We start from the raw sequence: 22,177 nt of genomic DNA, 5'->3' as shown, positions 1-22,177 counted from the left end.
GTCATCTATACAGTAATTTATACAAATTATCTATATGAGCAACACAAATTGAAGATGTATATCTCCTTTCCCATATAGACATCCACTCATGCAGATCAATTTCTTTGTTCAAATCCCTCTCCCAGCTTCTCATCTGGGTTGTGTTCTTATCAACATCTTTTTCAATCAAAATTGTATATATCGAGAAATTGAACCTTTTGTTCCAGTTTGTTCCTGGGTCAGTTTGTATCCAGTTATTTTTGACTTGTAAGTATTTTAAATACACAATCTTTATATTATTTACGGTATTACATATCTCTTGGTGTGATTTCAAGTTAGGATCCAGGAACAGCTGTCCGAATTGTGTAATCTCAGCTCTTACCCACAATGAAGAGTTGCTTTGATAGTGTCAATTTAGTTTTAAAAAGTATTCCAGACTGGTTTGGAGATCAATGACAAAAATAGCCTCCCTCCTTCATTTCTTTTCTCCATCTGGTTCCGTGACGGAGCATAGTGTTGAGTTTTCAAGTAATATTAATTTCTGAAACATTTTACTGAACCTGCTCTTAAATACTGCCTCTTACATAAGCCATTATAACAATCTACCTATGTTTCTAATTTTGAGTTTGCAATGTCATTAGGTAGCTATAGGGAAGACAATAAAATTCAAAAAGGATCCATTTTAAGGTGTTTAAACTAAAAAAAAAAAGACTTAGTTTATTCAAAGATGTCCAAGCATCTTCTTTTCAATGGTATTTAACACTGTATATTTTAAAGCAGGAAAGGTTTCTTTGTTTTTCTGTTGTGTATAGTTATATCAGGGTTCAAAATCAACATTAGAAAGCAGCCTGGGTTACAGCCTTAGGCTATGTCTACACTTAAATGCCACAGAGGCCCAGCTGCAGCTGCTGTAGACTCTTACTACAGCGACAGGAAGGGGTCTCCCATCGCTATATGTAACCCTGAGAGGCAGTAGTTAGGTTGACGGAATTCTTTTCTTGACATAGCGCTGTCTACCCCGGGGATTAGGTTGGTTTAACTATGTCACTGAGGGGTGTGGAGTTTTCACAGCCCTGAGAGTTTTAGCCATGCCAATGTAACTTTTCAGTGTAGACCAACCCTTGGGGTCTCTTCATGCTAACAACAATATGATTACTTGTGCATGCTTTTATCATGCTGCTTGTGTAACAGGTATCTGGTACATATGAGAAAGAGGGAAAAAATGAGGAAGTGGCGATGCATATTTTTCATATTTGGAGTTAGTGGGGAGCTGAAAAATTGCCTTTTAATGGGTCTTGTCTTAACTATGGAGAAATTATTATCTCTGCATAATAAAACTTTTTCCCTGTCACAAGGGTTCACACATATAGGTTTCCCTAAGTGGAGCTGCACATAAGGCTTTCTCTGTCAAGAGAACTTATTCATAAAGATCTACCTGTCACTAGTGCTCACACATATTTCCTGTCAGAAGTGCTCATGTATTTTAGACATTAGCTTTGATGACAAATATTTCATATCTCAGCTTCATTTTCTTCTCTTTGTTGGGTTCAGTGAAGGAAAATCATGGATAGTTTTAAAACAATTTCAGTTTCTTAATCACTTGACCGTTCCTGCCTTTGAAAATGGCCTCTTTATGCATAGTCACTTTTCAGAGTAGAATCCCATTTTAAGTATGTGCCTCAGAAAAAATTTGAAAACATGTAAGTACTTCTAAAGCAGGGGTCGGCAACCTTCAGCACGTGGCCCATCAGGGTAATCCTCTGGCGGCCCGCGAGGCATTTGGTTTATGTTGACCATCCGCAGGCACGGCCCCCCGCAGCTCCCAGTGGCCATGGTTTGCCGTTCCTGGCCAATGGAAGCTGCGAGAAGCGGCGGCCAGCACATCCCTGCGGCAAACTGTGGCCACTGGGAGCTGCAGGGGGCCATGCCTGCGGACAGTCAATATAAACAAAATGTCTCGCAGCCCGCCAGCGGATTACCTGATGGGCCGCGTGCTGAAGGTTGCCGACCCTTGTTCTAAACTGTTGAAGGATGCACAGTGCCGTGTTCCCATCCCCCTTTCCCCCCCCCAACCCCCCCGTTACCCCGTATCACACTGAGAAATATTTCACTGACATCTCTCTACTACTGAAAAGGTATGTTACAATATCTTTCTATTGTCTACTTTAAAAACAACTGGTGCATGTAAGTACCACAAGAACCAAATATTTTTAAGCAGAGTAAACACGTGTATGTCTCTATAGTGAGAGGCAATACAGTTTTTCTCTCTTTTTCCTGAAGAAATAGAATGATACAATTGAAAGTGGAGTAGAACTCCTACCTCTGTTCCATGCTGGGATGCGAGTAGTCTAAATGTCACAGTTAAGTCCGAACATCAGGTTGTAATTGCTAGAAATTAAACATGCCAGAGTGAACATTCCAGTGTAAAAATGAAAGTGAGCAGGATGGTTCTTTGTGTCTGCTTATCAAGGCAATTTTGCATCAGATCTAACACCGCCACATTCCCACACAGCAGAATTCAATTAAAAAAGATACTTAAACAATAAAGGAAATTACAGACTAGAGTGTTGTTGTTTTTTATCATCTAACAATGAAATAAAAAGCACAAGTAAGTTAACACACAAAAACTATTTATTTTTGCTCCGCTGTCCAAACACATACAAGGCCTACACAAGCATGGTCAGTAAAGCCATTGCTACTGAGGGAAAATCCTGATTATTCCCCAAGTTGCTGCTGTACCACAAAATCAATTTCAGATGTAATTTACTGTTAGTTATTCTTGCAAGATATGAACATATCATCTGAGCTTCCCGTTTTAATGTGTATGAAGGCAACTAAGAATATCATTGAAACAAAATGTCAGATCATAAGAGATGGAAGCAAAAATGAACCAGCCCTTGAAGGCTGTCACATAAGATTTTAACACAGCACTCAGAGTACAAAAGCATCATCATACCACTGGCTTGTCTAATCTCTTCTTTTCTCCTTTTTAAAATAACTTGTCTTTTCAGTGCATCCCAATGTGAGCCAGGGTTGCCAAGGAGGGTGTGCCACATGTTCCGACTACAATGGATGCTTGTCATGCAAACCCAGACTCTTTTTTGTTCTGGAGAGGATTGGCATGAAACAGATCGGAGTATGTCTTTCTTCATGTCCAAGTGGATACTTTGGAACGCGGTATCCAGAAATAAATAAGTGTACAAGTAAGTGCTGGGGAAAGCAATGCTGTACCTATATATTTTCTATTTCTGATATGAGACTAAACCTCATATTGTGTATCCCTATGAATCAAGGAAGTTAAATATTAGCTAGATAGATAGATTCTTTAGTTTGTTCAGCCTTTTTATGCTGGTACAATTAATATTCACCTAAGTGGAAGTTTAGAGTGACATTCACATTACCTGGGCAAAGCTTAAGTAAAAAAATCTTTGTATGGATGACCTATCCAGGCACTAGGGATGGACTCCTCTCCTACATCCTTATTCAAAGGTAAAGGATACCAGTATAGTCCACCAGTGCCACAGCTACAGCTCAATGGCTGTAGCAGCAGACATGGGCCACTGCAACTGCACAGAGTGGAACCTGTGACCACAAGAGCCATGCTGTTTATAAACTCACTGGCAATGCTCTTGTCAATCCCCCAGCCTTACCTCTGTTTCCCCGTGAGATAGAGATTGATACTGAGGAGTACTGCTCCACAGTGAGGTTTCCAGAGCTACTTTGCATGACCTCTCTGTAACTATACACTATGCACCGCATAACCACAATGGTGCTTTTGCAATTTGGGCGTGTTACTATATTCTGGTCAACTGTCCATCTGTGGGGAAATGCCGAACTGTCATTGACTTTCAGTGGGGTTAGATGCCTTACTTGCATCTCTTCCTTCCTCCTACCCATCAATACTTTTTGAATTTTGACAAATTTTGACATTTTGAAATTTGAAACGAAAACCTGGAGAAAAACCCTTTTTGACCAACTTTATTTACTAGTCACCTACATGACTAAATAAAACATAGGAATTATAGCTAAGTAATTCTCCTTACTTCTTGATGAGTAGATGCTGGAGCATAATCCTATATTCATATAACCTCCAAGCCACTAAACAACTTCAAATGATTGTGCACTTTTCTCTAACAGTATCTCTATAGTAAATGTAACCATGTCCTTTGTATATCACTTGCACAATAGTATATATACAAGTTTTATCATATTGTTAAAAATCCATGTCTGGTAGCTGGCTTCTGTCCTGTATGAATGATATAAACATAGTAAATATGGAAAATGCTGTGGGACTGCAACAAAAAGTAATGGAGCAGAAATCAATCAATCAATCAATATGAAAAGAAAAAATAATAATTCTAAATTCTGAAATATGTTTTTAATTCTTCTGGAATGAATGGCGATATACTTGATGGACCTGATTTTCCACTGCCTTGCATTTTAGCTAGTCGTTTACCCCGTGCAATGGGAATGGAACGTGGATGTCATACGTTACACTGCTGATCTGGTGGCATTGTGCACCCACTTTGCACAGTGCTCAATGACTACCCAAAGTGCAAGGCAGTTTTGAATGCAGCCTTGCTGGCCAAATTCTCATTCTCATTTCCCGCAGTGTAAAGGGGACTTCACATGGATATGAATAAAATGTACTCTCACTGGAAGGCCCTTATACATTGCCAGAGTGGCATAAAGCGTAAACCTAAACCTCGGCATACATGCAAATCAGGGACTTAGTGTCTAACTGGGGTGAGTGAAAGTGACACAGGATATAATTCTTCCTGTTTTGTATTACAGAATGTAAAGCTGACTGTGATACCTGCTTCACCAAAAATTTCTGCACAAAGTGTAAAAGTGGGTTTTACTTACACAATGGAAAGTGCCTTGAAAACTGCCCTCAGGGGCTGGAACCCAACAATCACACGATGGAGTGCACCAGTATTGGTAAGTAGAGTCTCCAGCCTAAGCCCCAATACAGCAAGCCCTGCAAGTGTAGAACTCATATTGACCACATGGAGTCCGCGCAGGGGAGGACTTGCAGGAATAGGTTTAGAGTTAGGAACAGGAAACCCAACACTGCATCTGAATTATTTTTAAGAAAGGTTCAGTCACAAGAAGTGTTCTCCAGTGCCATAACCTCAAGGTGTTTCCTGAATCTGCCATCTGGCCCCTTCAGAACAATCCATTGCCCTCTGATGAGCAACTTCCAATTATTAGGGACTCTCTTGTGCCAGTTAAGCATAGGCCAATGTTTGGGATGATATGGAACACCTCAGGAATTCTACCTCAGGGATTCCTACCCAAAATCTCCAGCATGCTGGTGAATATTGGTTGTACTACACCCCTTCAGGAAATGCAACATGCTTCCTCTTCCACACCGGGCCAGCTCTGCTAACTGGCGCCTGGGGGTAGAGGGCAGAGCCATTGCTCCTTCCCCCACCCATTGAGGTATCTTGCAGTATTGACAACCTCAAATGTTAAAAAATCATGAGTCAGCTCCCCCTTCACCTCCCCCTCAATCATGAGATTTTTATACAGATGTTGGGTTTTTATTTGTCTTCTGGTTTATGAGCCTTTAAGGTGTCTTCAGGTCACATTTTTTAAGCTTTTGCCGTGAGGAGTAGAAACTCACTTAAAAACTAATGGAAGCTGAGATTCTGATGTAATCACTTGACTCTAGGAGCTGGGGCTTTAATTAAAACTTCAAATATTGTTTCAAATCAAGATAAATTCATGGGAATAGGCAATACTGATCCTATCACTCAGAAAGTGCACAGAGGGGAACAGTCCTTGTGCTTCTTGTGCTGCCCCATGTTGTGCAGCCACAGAGCTCTGTGCTACCGCCTGGCATTGGTGGAAGTCTGCTCACCCCCATGAATGTGGATGTAAATCTCATGGTAGCAGTGGAAATTGTGTGCATATTTTGAGAGGGAAGCAAAGCTTGAGCAGGTTTGAAAGGAATACAAATAATGTACAATAGTTTTGCAGCTCTCTTCCCAAATATATATTTACCTCAGGTGGTGGTAATGGTTTTCATAGTTTGATTTCCAAGCAAGGACTTTCATCACAGCAAAGAAACCTGAAGAATCATTTCTGCTTCTTTGGTGTGTGTTTCAAGCTGCCTAGGACCTAGCTGCTTTAACAATGAGTCAGTCTTGACTAGGAAAAGTCATTAAAAGCTGCAGAGAAAAAACAGACCTTTGCTGTGCATGTAAAGACCTATTATTTTAACAGGAGATCCTCACATGTAATATGAAAAGCAAAATGAGCCACATAACAATTAAGTGGAGATTGCTTGAGATCAGTTGTCTTCTAGGGTTTGTAAAATTTGGAAATAAGTTGCAGAGATGGAAAAATCTATTAGGCCATTAAATCCATCATCCTCATATTGTTGCAGGGTGTATTCCTCTAGATCAGGGGTGGCCAACCTGAGCTTGAGAAGGAGTCAGAATTTACCAATGTACATTGCCAAAGAGCCACAGTAATATGTCAGCAGCCTCCCATCAGCTCCCGACCTCGCTCCCAGCGCCTCCAACCCACCGGCAGCCCTGCCAATCAGTGCCTCTCCCTTCCTCTCGCACCTCCCGATCAGCTGTTTCGTGGCATGCAGGAGGCTCGGGGGGTCAGGAGGGGGAGGAGTGAGGACATGGCAGGCTCAGGGGAGGGGACAGGAAGAGGTAGAGTGGGTACAGGGCCTGTAGAAGAGCCAAGGGTTGAGCAGTGAGCACCTCCTGGCACATTGGAAAGTTGGCGCCTGTAGCTCCAGCCCCGGAGTCGGTGCCTATACCAGGAGCCACATATTAACTTCTGAAGAGCCGCATGTGGCTCCGGAGCCACAGGTTGGCCATTCCTGCTCTAGGTAGAGGATGTATATGGTATTAAACATATACTACATTTAATCTGCAGAAGAAAAATTAGGAGATGGGCCAAACTAGGACAATTATTCAAAAGCACACTCCTAAACATTGAGAATTATCTACATAAGCGTTACAGAAGCACACAAAATGCACTAGGTGATGTACAAGTCTAGGAAGGCACTCTTTGCTAAAGAATTTACAACAATAAGGGAGCTGGATCCAAATGTCCCTGGTCTGGGCTTTGTAAAAGCAAAACTCTACCAATGAAGTCCTCCAAACCCAACGTCTCTCCCAGTTTTCCCCACCTTTACCTGGTATGTGTTACAAATAGCATCCCTTTCATGGCTCTTGACTACATTGTCAATACAAAGAGAGTGAACAGCATGGGCCTGATTCTCCTCTCACCCGGGTATGAATCAAGTTTGATTAGGGTTACCATATTTCCACAATCAAAAAAGAGGACACTGGGGGGGAGGGGGAGGGGAAGCCCCGCCCTAGCCCCGCCCCACCCCGCCCCCATCCACTCCCTCCCACTTCCCACCCCCTGACTGCCCCCCTCAGAACCCCAACCCCCCCTGCTTCTTGTCCCCTGACTGCCCCCTGCTGAGAACCCCCCACCCTAACTGCCCCCCAGGACCCTACCTGTCCCCTGACTGCCCCGACCTTTGTCCACTCTCATGGGTGGCAGGGTTGTAGAAATTTTGGTGGTGCCCAGAACCCCCACCCCCACCTGCCTAAGGCTCTGGGAGGGGGGTTAAGTGGGGGGAGGAGGTCTGTGGTGCAGTTCCTGGGCTGGGGATTAGGGTGCAGGAGGGGTGCAGGGTGCAGGTTCTGGGATAGAGTTTGGGTGCTGGGTGCAGGCTCCGGGCTGGGGCAGGGGGTGGGTGTGTAGGAGGGGGTGAGGGGTGCAGGCTCTGGGATGGAGTTTGGGGGTGGGAGGCGGTGCAAAGGGAGGGGGTGCAGGCTTTGGGAGGGAGTTTGAGGGCAGGAGGGGATGTGTGGGAAGGGGGAGGGGGTTTGGGAGGGAGTTTGGGGATAGGAGGGGATGCAGGGGTGAGGGCTGTGGGTCTGAGGATGAGGGGTTCATGATGCAGGAGGGGGCTCAGGGATGGAGCAGAGGATTAGGGTGTGGGGGAATGAGGGCTGGGGCTGAGGGGTTTGGGGCGTTGGAGAGGCTCAGGGCTAGGGTGGAAGGGCAGCCTGTCTTCCCATTAGTAGATGGGGGGCACTAGGACCGGGGGGCAGCAGACAGCAGTTGCTGCTGGCTCTGGCAGTACAAGCAGACAAGGGAGAGGCAGGCGGGGGGGGTCACGGGGGGGACACACGCGAGGAGGGGGGGTGGCAGGTGGAGGCCGAGGACCCATCCAACACTCCCCCGCTCCCTGACTCCCCCGCTCCCTGACTCCCCTTACCATTCTGGCGCCACGTGTTTGCAAAACACGCTGCCCGGTGGGTCGGTTTGTGTCTTACACAGGGCTGCAGACAGAGGGAGGGGGAAGCAGGGGAGGGCTCTGGCTGCTGGAGGCCAATGGGAGTGGGTCAATCGGCCCAGCCGCCCAATAAGCAGCCGCACTCTGCATGGAAGGGAGGGAGGGAGGTGAGGGAGAAAAAACCCCCGGACATTTTAACCTTGTTACCAATTCCTCCCGGACTGCTATTTAGAGATGCAAAAGCCGGACATGTCCGGGGAAATACGGACGGATGGTAACCCTAAGTTTGATTCCACTGAAGTCTGTGGAATTATGATTCTGTAAAAAGCAGTGTGAGATCAGAATTGGGCCCAATGTCTCATTTTGCCAAAACCATTTTTTTGTTGTTGTTGCTATAATTCTTGAATGGAATTGGCAAAAGCAGTGCAGCTAGTGTGAAATAATCCTACTTGTACATAATTGATTAGCATTATTTTACAGTTGAGTGCATCCTGGACAGGCCAAATTCTCCTCTCAGTTATACCTTTGTAGATCCAGAGTAACTCCATTTAAGTAAACAGAGTTACTCCCAATTTTGACAGGGGAAATTGACAGCACTATTTGGCCCAGTTTCTCATCTGAGACTGGCCTTAGAAAGAAGATTTATTTGCTCAAGGCCAGCCTACTTTTCAGTTTGAAGATGAATTCATTTTTCTTACATTTTGGTTGATGCATAATAAAATGAATATCCTGTATGCATTGTGTGCTCCTAAAGCTTCCGGTCCGGCTCAGCATGTCGTATGTTTGTTACAGTGCATTGTGAAGCTAGTGAGTGGAGTCCATGGAGCTCCTGCACAAAGAAAGGAAAAACATGTGGCTTCAAGAGAGGAAATGAAACAAGGGTCAGAGAAATTGTACAGCATCCTTCAGCACAGGGCAATCCGTGCCCAGCTACAAGTGAAAACAGAAAATGTATTGTACAAAGAAAGAGATGTCAGAAGGAAGGAAAAGGTACCATGTTATCACCATCATATGAGCTTGACATTGGGTTTGTTTAATAATTCACTTCTGAACTCCTGGGCCTGCATTTCTTAAGCCACCAAAACTCCCACTGCCATTAGTGTTTGTTTGGCCTGAGTGAGGAGATGTGGAATCGTGTCCTCGCACAGAGTAAAAACTGCGCCGACTCCTTACAAAATCTGCCTTCTGTCTGATCAAACTCTAGAAGTATCTCCTCTCAGTGGGTTCTGCAGGCAGAACTGCCATTGGCATTAGTGCAGGACCTGGGTGCGTAGTTAAAGGAAACTCATACAGCTAAATAAGCTGAGGCCAAAAATGTTAGCCCCATACTCTAAGCTGTGAATTCGGTGGGGAAGTGCACTGCACCAACCCCATACCTGGCACAGCATTCTTCCCCCAATGCATTGCCACAGCTATTCTGGCTGTCACACGGGAGGGGATGGGAACCCACGCTCCTCCCAGTTCCTGCTCCTTCCTGCCCACTCCTCAACAACATGAAGAAAGGGTCACAGCCCCATGGAGACTGCTCCCCCTTCTGCACTGTTACTCATGGTATGGGTAGAGCACTGCGACTCAGAGAGGGCCTTACACCCCTCACTCTCTGCCTGGACACACAAGATGGACCATGCTTTGGGTCCAAATAAGTGAATTAGTATTTAACTAATAGCTGAAAACCTGTGCTGTCCCACAGGTATAATTTGTAGTCATGTGTGTAAAAAAGCCCAAAATGGCTGCAAAATGAAAAATTGGACATTAACAGACTGCCCATGGAAGATTGAACCTGGTGATTTTCTGAACAAGAAGAGCCCTCACCAGGCTTGTAGCTGTTTCCATCGCTTCACACTAACTCAACAGACATTGTAAGCTTCAGAGTGATGTTTGCGGTGATTATGTACGCTAGTTGTGTGGTTGATTTGTGTCTGGGGAGCCAGTTATTGTGTGTGCTGTGAGATTTGCAGTGAGTTGTGCAGGTGCCAGTTGGTCATATGGATACTCCACCAACTGGGCAGTTTCCCTCATATAACCAATGAACTTGTTGCATGCAAATCAGATGTAGAGTAAGGGTAGTGATAGGCTGAATTACCTCTGCTATCACAATGCTCTAGGACTCTTGGTATGATATAGACACATGCTTACTGGAGCTGTACACCTCATGGATGTAATTCGTAAAATCAAAATGGCTGAGAGCTTAAAAATTGGATGGTAATAGACTGTGAAATCCAGTGACGAATCAACCTGGTGATACTCTGAACAAAGAGAGCTCTCAACCATGCTTGTAGCTGCTTTCATCACTTCACATTAACTCTACAGACATTCTAGGCTTCAGAGTGACATTCCCAGAATCCTGTGTAGGTTGTTATCAGTTACCAATGGTTTGTTGCAAGTTACTCATAGAAATGGACAAACTTTTTGCTACTATTAATATTTTTAGGGCTGGATTGTTTCATAAGGCCACAGGCAACAATAAAGGATGGGTGTTCCTGCCCCACGCAGGAGCATGACAGGGAAGGAATGATGACGCAGGGCTCTACAATTCCCTTCCTGCATCCTCCTTACTGTGGGAGGTAGTGGTCAGGGCTGGCCTATGGGAGCAGCAGATTGTACTTTCCCTCACCCCATACTAGCTTAGCTTTGCTGGGCAGTGTACTGAAGGCAGTGGAGCGAAGGCTCCATCCATTCCCCATCCACACCCTACCCATATTCTCCGGGGATAGCAAACAGCAAGAGCACAGCATTCATTTATTCCTATATACCAGCAATTCGCAAACTGGGGTCCGCGCACCCCCGGGGGTCCACGAGGGCACTCCAGGGGATCCGCGAATCAACTGCACACCACGGAACACCTGTGGAGTGGGGGCAGGTCCTGGGGCTGAGTGCCTCTCTTGGAGCTAGCGTCTGCACTGCTGCGAGAGGAGCAGGATCATCCCACCCAAGCCAGCAGGGCTGCATGCAGAATTCACATTGTGTTTTTTTTTTTTTTAATTTTTTAGAAATTAATTAATGGAGATATCCCATCTCCTAGAACTGGAAGGGACCTTGAAAGGTCATCAAGTCCAGCCCCCTGCCTTCACTAGCAGGACCAAGTACTGATTTTGCCCCAGATCCCCAAGTGGCCCCCTCAAGGATTGAACTCACAACCCCGGGTTTAGCAGGCCAATGCTCAAACCACTGAGCTATCCCTCCCCCCCGTGTTTTCAGACACGCTGGATGGCTCCTCCTGTGCTTTCCCTCTGCTGCTGATTTTCATAGCTCCAGGCGGTCCGTGAGTCATGGCCGGGGCCACCGGCCCTGCTGATCAACTCCACGCTCAGCACCAGGACCCGCCCCCCCACTCCACAGCTGTTCCGCAGTGTGAAGTTGATTAGCGGGGCCAGGGGCCCCGGCCATGACTCGCGGATCGCCTGGAACCGTGAAAATCAGCAGCAGAGGAAAGCACAGGAGAAGCCAGAGCAAAGCAGCCCCTGCCAACCGGCGGGTGCGTCTGAAAGCCCAGTGTGAATTCTACATGCAGCCCTGCTGGCTCGGGCGGGACGATCCTGCTCCTCTCGCAGCAGTGCTGACGCTAGCTCCAAGAGAGGTGCTCAGCCCTTGGACCCGCCTCCACTCCACAGCTGTTCCGCAGCATGCAGTTGACTTGCATCCAGAGACATAAATAGGTTCTTACTTCCTCTGGATGCTGCTACGCAGTTGCACAGCTCGAGAGACAATCTAGCTAACCCTCAGTAACAAAGGGTCATAACCAGTTTTTTGGTTTGGGGGTTTTTTTTGCGAGGAGGGGCAGGGGAATTGTTTTGTTTTGTTTTTTGCTGCCAAAGCTTGAGCAAACAACACAGGACTGAACATTAATGCTGGAACTGTAAATAACATTTTTCTCTGGGTGATGATGATGTTGTGCATGCATATGGTATTTTGGCAGCATCTTCATATTGGTCAAGACATTTCACTTTGAAAAATGTCTGCTGTTCATGTGTAGTAAGTACTTTAAAAGAAACTCCTCACGTATTTTACTGTCAATTCTTACTTTGTGCTTGATGGGACTTGTGCCAAACCATATTTGCAAAATACTGTATGCCACAAAAAGTCCTTTGAGGTAATAAATCTATTTTTGCAAAGTGCATAAGGTTGTTTCTTTTGAGCAAGTAATGGACCATAGTCTGCCCTGTTTTACACTCAGTGCTCAACCCCTTTGAAACTAGTGTGATTGGATGAAGTATAAATTACAACAGCATCTTTCCCAGTGGGATTTGTGTGTGTGTGTATGTCTGAAGGCAAAATGGAGCCCTTTGCTCTTTTAAAAGTTTTTAAATCCACAGCTACACCTAACCCCTGTAACAGTAGCCATGATTCTCTGTCATCTCTGCTTTTATACACCTCCATAAAGGAGATGGATTATTTTTTAAAGAAAATCTTTAATAAAACCAAGGAAATTTCACACAAAAAGCCAACTAGGTTAAAATAACATTAAGGACTGGATTATGGTGACACAAGCCAGGAAACTGAGACTTAAGGCTAAAAGTCTATACTTACTTTTCTACTGGAAAAAGGGAAATGAGGTTTTCACCTTAATCTCCAGGCCACTTCTGCCTCCTCACTCTGACCTCCCCTTCTTCCACAAAAAGAAAGTTTTGTTCCTTCTTGAGTGACACCTCAAATATACAAGCGCTCCACAGGCTAAATTCATTCAGCGAGCTACACAGTAGGAAGCAGGGGGGAAAGAAAGTTCTAGAAAAGCAAAGAGAAAACAAGCAAAACTGGGTTCACTGTTAAGAAAAAATGAAAACCACACTTAAGTAACACAGAAAGCTATTTTGCAATGCATATGTTGTTACATCTATTATATTAAAGGCCACTGATAGATCTAGTAGTATCTAGGGTTACCATACGTCTGGATTTCCCCGGACATGTCCGGCTTTTTGGTCCTCAAATCCCCATCCGGGGGGAATTTTCAAAAAGCCAGACATGTCCGGGAAAATAGGGAGGCATAAGCCAGGGTCCGCCCGGCCCCAGCAGGACCCGCTGGGTCCGCAGTGCAGCCCAGCCGCCCCGGCTACATTGTAGCGAGCTCGGGCGGGGGGAGGGGGGGTGCAGCCGCAGAAGGCGGCGGCGGGGCCGCTGTTGCCCCCGCAGGCCAGGGGGACCGTGCGCCCCAGCCCAGCCCACAGGACCACGGGGAGGCCGGGTCCAGCCAGCAGCTCAGGCTTCCCTCGCGGGCGGGGACCCCCGGCCACTGGGGGACCTTTCTGCGGCCCCAGCGCCCCACGCGGCTCAGAACCCGGCGCCGCGGGAGCTGTTTCCAGCGGGGACAGATAGGCCGGGGAACGTGCTCGGCGGCGGCAGGAAGGAGGCTGCGGCGTAGGGCGGGGAGTGCGGCGTGTGCCGGGGCTGCAGGGATCCGCGCCACCCCGGTCGCTGCTGAGCGTCTGAAGCCCCTGCCAGGCAGAGGCTGCCGAGGGAGCGGGGGAGCAGGGCAGGCGGGGGGGTGCAGAGGCTGCAGGGCGAGGAGGAGCAGGGCATGTGGAGTCATAGAGGCTGCAGGGGCAGGGGGGCGCAGGGGCAGGGCAGGCGGGGGGCGCAGAGGCTGCAGGGGCGGGGGGGTACAGGGGCTGCAGGGCGAGTGGGGAGCAGGGGTCACAGAGGCTGCAGGGTAAGGGGGGGGTGCAGGGGCTGCAGGGCGAGTGGGGAGCAGGGGTCACAGAGGCTGCAGGGTAAGGGGGGGGTGCAGAGGCTGCAGGGCGAGTGGGGAGCAGGGAAGCACTTAGCAACCCCCAACCAAGATCAGAGCGGGAGGGAGGAGGGGGAATGCGGGGTGCTCAGAGGAGGGGGCACAGTTGGGGCAGGGACTTTGTGGAAGGGGTTGGAATGGGGGCGGGGAAGGGGCGGGGTTGGGGCAGGGCCAGGGCCAGGGCCAGGGCCCCCGTGGAGTGTCCTCTTTTTTCAGTGTTGAAATATGGTAACCTAGTAGTATCAGCACTGATGTTGGTCATTCCTCCATGGTCATAAGCAGATCATTAGCTAGTTCAGCAAGTGCTGTTTCCATGCTGAATCTAAGTCTGTATTCTGACTGTTAGGGATTTAGAGCATTGGCAAAGGACAAGTGATGATGAGTTTGTTTGCCGCCAATTGTCTCTGTGACTGGCTCAGGAAGGTGAGATTAGAGACAGGGTGTTAGTCAGCTAAATTGCTGGTATCTCTCATAGACATTTGCCTGTGGTGAGTAGGCAGATTCAGATAAAGCACATGGAAAGATTCTTTTGTTTCATTTAGCTATTGTGTCCTTTGGACTGTCAAGATGGGTTGTAATTCTGCTTCTGCTTTCTCCTCATTGAAGTAGAATGAGAGGTCTTCATGGGAGAAGGTGCTAGGTTCTGAGGCAGAATGCAAGCAAACTGGGATAATTAGGTGACTCAAACCGTAAATAGTTCTTCCAGTCTTGATTTAGCAGGCTATAGCTGCCCACATTAGCCTAGATGGACCACTGTCTAATCCAACATGGCAATTCCTATGTGTGTCCCAAGTAGGATACTCTAACACTTCCATCCTCACCCAAACCTTCTGAGGGTTTATTTTGGTATTTTCTACCCGTTCCAAGCCATGATGCCCAAATTCATCCAATCTGCAATATACTTGATCCTTTGCCCAGCAACTGATCCTGCGTCCCAACTGATCCCTTTCCTTTCTCTCCCTCATCTGTGTTTTCTGTCTTGTAATCCATTTTCCAAGACACAAGCACCCTCCAGTTTAATGAGATGCTTCTTTTCCCTGCCCATGTTGAGATCCTTCTTTGATTTTGACCTTTGAATGAAAATCCCACTGCATGAGAGTCAACTGGTGCACTAGTTTGCTGTGATCACTGTCATGAGACAGACGATGATACCAAGTACTGCTGTGATTTCCAGAGGTGCAAAATGCATTATGGGACACAATGGAAAAAGCACCATTGGTAGAACTGAGCAAATACTGCATATTATCCAGAAAGATTTGCTTACAGTTTTTTCATAAATGTGCTTTTGGCCATACTCGTGACCTTTTAGTGGTTGCTTTCTGCAAAGGTACATGAGATTGGCTTTTACTGGCAGGAAACCAAACGTCAAAGTTGCATGCACAAATTTTGTGGAAAATGAATTTTAAGTTTTCATACATGAGTATTTCTGCCAGAACGGCTCATCCAAATGTGGGAAAAGCTATACCATGTGATTTATCTGACCAATCACAACTAAACAATACACTTGGCCTCGCTAGTATTGAATGCTATCAAAGACCATTTCATCATCGATCTGCCAAGATTAAAATAGTCACCAAAAATGGTCTAATAATTACGAATAAGGAATATATCATGGGAAACAGTTGTTTATTATGCAAGAAAATATGCAGGCTAAATGTATCAAATACATGTATTTGTTGTGGAACATTAATTAATGTATTAATTATTATTATTTATTTGTATTACTGTAGTGGCTAGGAGCCCCAGTCATGGACCAGGAACCGTTGTGCTCAGTTCTGTAAAAACACAGGGAAAAAAAGGACAGGCCTTGCTCCAACATGCTTACAATCTAAGTATAAACTAATAGACAACAGCAGACACACACAGACAGATGGGTTCAATTATTTCTAACTGGAGTTTAGTGACCGTCAACTCAGGACAGCCTGGAAGCATGGTACAACTGTGCTGAGAATTGCTTTTGAACAGGCAGAAGAGAGAGCGCTCCCTGGAAGCAGGTTAGCCCAAGGGGGTTGATAGGTAACACTTTGCTACGGAAAACCAAGTGGGTGCTTTGTGATTCTTCAATGCACCCTAGAAGTGGAGAGGGAGCAATCTCTTTGGGCAGGGAGTGATCTCTAGGTGAAGAATGGAAGAGATAAAGGAATAAGGGGGGAAGAGAAGGATTTGGACAGGAGCAGTTTTAATGAAGACAGGATTATATTGAAATAAGTTGATGGAGCTAGATAGATGGAAAATGTTCCTATTCTCCATTTCGTATATCTGAATCTAAAGGTTCAAGTTTGGTTTGAATAGCCAGGAAGGCCAAGATTCAGGACAGTTCTGTTGTTTTATTAAACTAGTTCATCCATCCCTAATTAGTATGTGTGTGTGTCCAACATATTTCCAGACCGGATCTGATAAATATGCAGTTGGCTCTCATAGATATAGTTGGAGTCCTATCAGGCTTTCATTAGATTTCCAAAAACACTACTCAGCTAAAATTCCCAAAGCCATTCATCAAGGTTAGAGTAGCTGTTACTTTAGCTGAAGACAATGTAACATAATACCAACAGGCTTAAAATATTAAGTGATAAATTCCCCTTCCTTACACTCACTCACACGCCACAGAGTCACACACATCAATGGAACACAAAAGGCTGCTAAGTAAAGTAAGCTGCTCATTTAGTATTTCTCTCGAAGAAAAAGTTGTGTAGCTGATCTCTGATCACTTTCTTTTGTTTATAAGCCTGGCTTTCATTAGCATTCAATTAAACTGTTCCAAGCAGAACTGACAGAAAAATCACATGAAGTTTGTAACAAAAGATAAACAAAACAGGAAATAAAAAAGAATTATATTGTGTATTGAAAATATAGCTCTCTTGGAGTTAATGCAAACTCTCTGACATCATTGGGGCCAGGAATTTATCCTTATTGTTTAGTAACCAAAGGGAGCACTGATGAGGGGCCCGATGCAAAATCCATTAAGGTCAACAGGAGTCCCCCCAGTCATTTGATCCTATCAGTGTCGGTTTGCACGTACAAATGCAGTGTTGGGCCTGCATAATGATTGAGTGTGCATTGTGAGGGCCTCACTTGCAGAACAGGATGTTGAAATTTTGCCCTTAATGTCAACAGAATATCCCAAGTTGCACTGATTACACATAATCTTCTTTCTTATTAATGCAAAATAAAGAAACATGCAATACGTTTTAAGGGGAGGTTTGCTGTTTGAGAAGTTAGATCTATAAAATGGGAATATTGGAATTTCTGGCTGGGTCTTTCAGTAGGCTTAGCAAGAGCACCTGGCTAGTAATGAACCCTACTGCTGGTATCTAGGCCAGTGTTGCCTAAACTGTGAGGCTGGCCTTCCTGGCAATACTGTAGCTTCTTTCAGGAGAGTCACAGGCAGCCCAACGAAAATTGACAGGAGAGGGAATGAAATAGTAGATTCTGTTCTCCTTAAGTCTTGACAAAACAGTATTATGTATTAGTGCTATTGTATTTGTTATTGTCATGGACATCCTACAGTGGAGGAACACCTGCTTAGTCCAAAGTGGAAGCAACCCATGAGTAGGGCTCCATGTCTGTCACGGAGGTTGTGGAAGTCACAGATTCTGTGACTTTCCGTGACCGCCGTGACTTCTGCAGGGACCAGTGTGGCTGACTCCAGAGCCGCCCAAGCAGCTGGCTCTAGGGCCAGCTGCTCAGGTGGCCCCCGGAACAGCCACACCAGCCGCTGCTGGAGTGGCCCTGGGGATAGACACACTAGCCACTGCTCCAGCGGCCCTGGCAGTGGTCCCCAGGCAGCCGGCTGGAGCAGCCGCAGTTCGCGGCCCGGGCAGCTGGTGCTGCTGGCCCTGGGCGCCCCACTTCAGCAGCAGCCCCCCCCCCCATGTCCCTCTGGCGACCGCCCCCCACGATTTAATCACAGGCATTTTTAGTATAAGTCATGGACAGGTCATGGGCCATGAATTTTTGTTTATTGCCCACGACCTGTCCATGACTTTTACTAAAAATACCCCTGACTAAAACGTAGCCTTACCCATGAGGAATGGGAAATTAAATAGGTTGGCTGTCCCTGTCCATTCCACACGTTAAAAATGAAAGGCCTGATCCAAAGTCTATTAAAGTCAATGGGAGGCTTTTCATTGATGTTAGTGAGTTCTGGGTCAGGCCCATAATTCTCAAATAAGTGCTCCTCATCTTAAAAAAGAATAGTCCAGGAACTCTGACCATGTTTGGTACTGACTGCTCAGCAAGGTTACTTTTTTACTTACAAAGTTTTATCTAAAGGTTCATGGGAAGATGTGATAGTCCAATCGAAGATAATGTTAAACCCAGGGCCGGCTCTAGGCACCAGCAAACCAAGCACGTGCTTGGGGCAGCACATTTTCAAGGGCAGCATTCTGGCCATTGTTTTGTGTGCTTCCGGCAGCAAACGCCTAGAGCTGGCCCTGGCAGCAGCAGCGCGTCGTGCGTGGGGGGCGCCCTGTAGGCGCTGCGGTTTGCGCTGCGGGGGAGCAACGCCCACACCTTGTGGCTGGGCTGGGCAGGCTTCGAGCGGGGGACACTCAGGCTGGGGGACACCCCACGGGGCACACGGAGCCGCCTGCAGGTGCCGCAGGGCGGCTGCCCCCAGCGCTGTAGCCGGGGCTGGGCGAAGCAGCCCAAGCCGCCCAGGGACTGTGGCAGGGCGGCCAGCAGCAGCAGCGGGGCCATAGGGGGCGGGGCGCTGTCGTGCGGGGCCTGCGTCCCGCTCTCCGGGGCTCCGCTGCCTCTGGGGCTACCCTGCCCCGGCTCCTCAGCCCTCTGCCGGGGCAGTCCCCCGGCTCTGCCCTCCCGGGTCCCGGCCGGTCCTTGAGGCGGGAGCCCTGGATGGAGGGACCCTGGGCTGAGGCGCGGCCCAGGAGCCCCGCTGCTTACCCCGACCCTGCCAGCGCCGGACCGGCTGGAGGTGAGGGGGGAGCAGGCAGAGTCATCACTGGTGGCGGGGGAGCCCAGGGCTGGGGCGGCAGGGGGTGCGGGTGGGGAGGGAAGAGAGAACCCAGGGCTGGGGTGGGGAGCAGCCAAAAATTTTTTTGCTTGGGGCGGCCAAAAACCTAGAGCCGGCCCTGGTTAAACCCCTTCCACTGTCCCCCAAACATATATAGGCTAGTGACATTTAAAACAAGGACCAAAATGCTCAAAGCTGAGACATCACGGTAATACATTTCTCTGGTGCGACAGTAAAGGAGCGCATTCTGTATGAAAGAAACCAGGGTGGCTATGGTTAATGACCTTGCTGCATGATTAGTCACCAGGCTTCTGAAGCTTCAAAATTAACGTGAAGCTAATTACTGCATCCTTGTGTTTACATTGTGTATATGCCACTGGGTCATAGCTTTGGCCTCTTGCGAGTCCAAGCTACTATAATTGAGGAATCTGTCTTGTGAAGAGTTTGATTGTTTATTTTCTGTTTGTTTCTGCCAAGAGAGCCCTTTGTTTCCTTTCCTGGCTGGGGTTTTGACTCTTTAACTTTAACACATTTCTATCCTTCATTAGTAGCATTGCTGAGACTAAGGGTCCAGTTCTGTGTCCCTTTTACAGCAGCTCATGGATTGCAAAACCAGTTTAAATGGCCTCCTGCGGTTTTCTCAAGCAGAGAGCTAGTGTAGACTGCATTATGTCACCCCCACTCACAGCCCCAGGCGCATACAAAGTTAGGCGGGGAAGGAACTGGCCTGAGTACTTTGTGTTCTGGCTATTCTAGACTGCAGAGCTGCCTACAGATGGCTGAGTGGAGCTGGTGTAAGATAGAGCAGTGGCTCACGCTGCTGTAGCTTACAACCGGAGCTGCACTAGCCCCTGGACCAGAATCTCAGAGGTGCAAAGTTAGCACAAAATCACCTGTGACCTGCCAAACCTGAAAGGTGTAGTATGGAATCTGACCCTTAAAGCCAGGGGTTGAATGCTCAGAAGGAGTTAAGTGCCTAAATCCTAATTTAGGGGGTTTAGTCCCCATTTTGGCTCCACTTAGATGCACAGAACTCTTGCCTAACCCTGGTAGGTGCCCAAACGGTCAAAATTTTCAGGGTAAAAGTTCCCTCCAGGCCTAAATTTCTGCCGCTGGGTATGCACACTGCTGCTTCACTCTAAGGGTGTCTGCACTGAAATAAAACACCCATGGCTGGCCCAAGACCTTCCCCACTCATGAGGTCCCAGAGCCCAGGCTCCAGCCAAAATCGGAAGGTGACCACCTTTTCAAAAGGCAAAAACAGGACACATGCAGGAGCCCCACCCGCTCTGTGGCCCTGCCGCCTGCCCTCCTCCTCCCCTGAGGCCCCACCCGCTGCTCCACCTCTTCCCCCTGAGGACCCACCCCCTGGCCAGGCCAGAAGCCAGAGCCGGGCCATGGTAAGAGCTGACCAGGGAGCCTGGGCTGCTGTGGGGAACCTTCACCTGCCCTGGACAGTGGCCAGGGTGCTCAAGAGCAGCCCCTGACCCATGTCCTGCCCCTTGTGGTGCACCACCCAGGGCAAGTGGCGTGGCCAGGGCTCCCCACAGCAGTCCAGGCTCCCTGGGTAGCTCTTATTACTGCCTGGCTGCAGCTTGTGGCCTGGCCAGGGGGCAGGGCCTCAGGGGGAAGAGGAAGAGCCAGGGGTGGGGCCTCGGGGAAGGAGGAGAAGCAGGGGGCTGGGGACTTGGGAGAAGAGCAGAGGCAGGGACTGGGCCTCAGGGGAAGAGAAGGGTTAGGGTGCTGGGCCTCATGGCAAGGGGGAGGGCTAAGGCCCACCTCAACCAGCCCCTTCCACCAGGAAGAGGCTGGCACCACCGTTGAGCCTCAGACAGGTGCAGAGTGGTGCCGCAGAGAATCAGGGACAAATGTTGTTCCAGAGTCATTCAGCCTAGACCAGGACTTGAATTCTGCATTTTGGGACTGTCCCACTCATTTCGGGATGGGTGGTCACCCTAGCCCGAACGTCTATATTGCAATTTTATAGCCCTGTAGCTTGGTCCCCGCAAGCCGAAATCAGCTGACACGGGTCATCCAGGGGTCTTTTATTGCAGTGTAGACATACCCAAAGCATCTGGACACCTATGTCCCACCTCAGGCCCAGAGCAATTCAGGAAGACGGGCATTGAGACATTTAAGACACATACTGGCCCAACCCAGCAGCTGCCTATAGGATCAGGTTCCATTCAGAATTCAGCTGGAGGAGGAGGAGCAACAGCATGCCTTATAAGTTTTAGCCCACTGGTTACAGGAGTTGCCTGGGAAGTAGGAAATCCAAGTTCAATTCCTCCGCTTAGGCAAAGAGGGAGAAAGGATTTGAACCCAGGTCTCCCGCCACTGACCTATGGGATTTTCTGACATCTGTCCCGTTGAAGCTGTTCCACTATGGCTTAAATATACTTAAATAATCATTGGGCCAGAGAAAGAGAGCAAGCAAAAGAGAGAATGACTTGGTAGCCTGGTGGGCCTTCTGCTCTAATTGTTGTTTTGTTTTATTATTTAAAGCAGTAGAACAGCTTTAGCAAGAGAGATTAAGGAAGCCCTGTAGCAGAATATCCCATAGCTCAGTAGTTAGAGCCCACACCTGCAAGGTAAGAGACTCCTGTTCAAATCCTTTCTCCCCCTCTGTCTGAGTGGTAACGGAACCTCAGTGCCCAACATCCTGTGCAACTGCTCTAAAAGTTATAAGGTGCCTACCACCAAGAACCTGTGAATTGCTATGAACAGATAGGCACCAGCCTGTAGACTGAAGTTAGTTGCCTATCTCCAAGAGAGGGGAGGGCCTTAGTATACAGCCTGCTTGTTGGTATCTCCCATTGGCTAGCTTAGGCAGCTTCTCGCCTAACATGCTGGTGTCTGAGAATCACAGTCTCATAGTATATGCAGGGCCGCCCGGGGGGGGGCAAGTGGGGCAATTTTCCCCGGGCCCCACAGGGGCCCTGCGAGCCCTGGCCCGGCGGCGGCCCGGATCTTCGGCGGCCCCACGGGGGCCCCGGCCCGGCAGCGGCCCGGGTCTTCGGCGGCATTTCGGCGGCGGGGGGCCCTTCAGTGCTGCTGAAGACGCAGAGTGACTGAAGGGCCCCCCGCTGCCGAAATGCCACCGAAGACCCGGACCGCCGCCGGGTGAGAACAAGCACCGCAGCTCCCCCGCTTTGCCCCAGACTCCCTGAATCCTCTGGGTGGCCCTGAGTATATGGATCCTAGGTAGTAAACTCAAGCT

General features: G+C 48.0%; 1 protein-coding gene across 1 annotated transcript in view; it reads left to right on the top strand.

Annotated features, from left to right (window-relative positions):
- The window catches only part of RSPO3 (R-spondin 3), an 87,235-nt gene that overhangs the window by 38,856 nt on the left and 26,202 nt on the right, over positions 1 to 22,177 (top strand). The window contains exons 2-4 of the mRNA XM_026649829.2: positions 2,991 to 3,182; positions 4,774 to 4,920; positions 9,056 to 9,253. Coding sequence (XP_026505614.1) covers positions 2,991 to 3,182; positions 4,774 to 4,920; positions 9,056 to 9,253 — 537 coding nt within the window. The remainder of the gene's footprint in view (positions 1 to 2,990; positions 3,183 to 4,773; positions 4,921 to 9,055; positions 9,254 to 22,177) is intronic.

The sequence above is a fragment of the Terrapene carolina genome, unplaced genomic scaffold (assembly GCF_002925995.2).
Source record: "Terrapene carolina triunguis isolate 2854851 unplaced genomic scaffold, T_m_triunguis-2.0 Scaffold85, whole genome shotgun sequence".
Taxonomy (NCBI): Eukaryota; Metazoa; Chordata; order Testudines; family Emydidae; genus Terrapene; species Terrapene triunguis.
The sequence above is the reverse complement of the archived record's forward strand: the minus strand, read 5'-3'. Positions and strand labels throughout refer to the sequence as shown.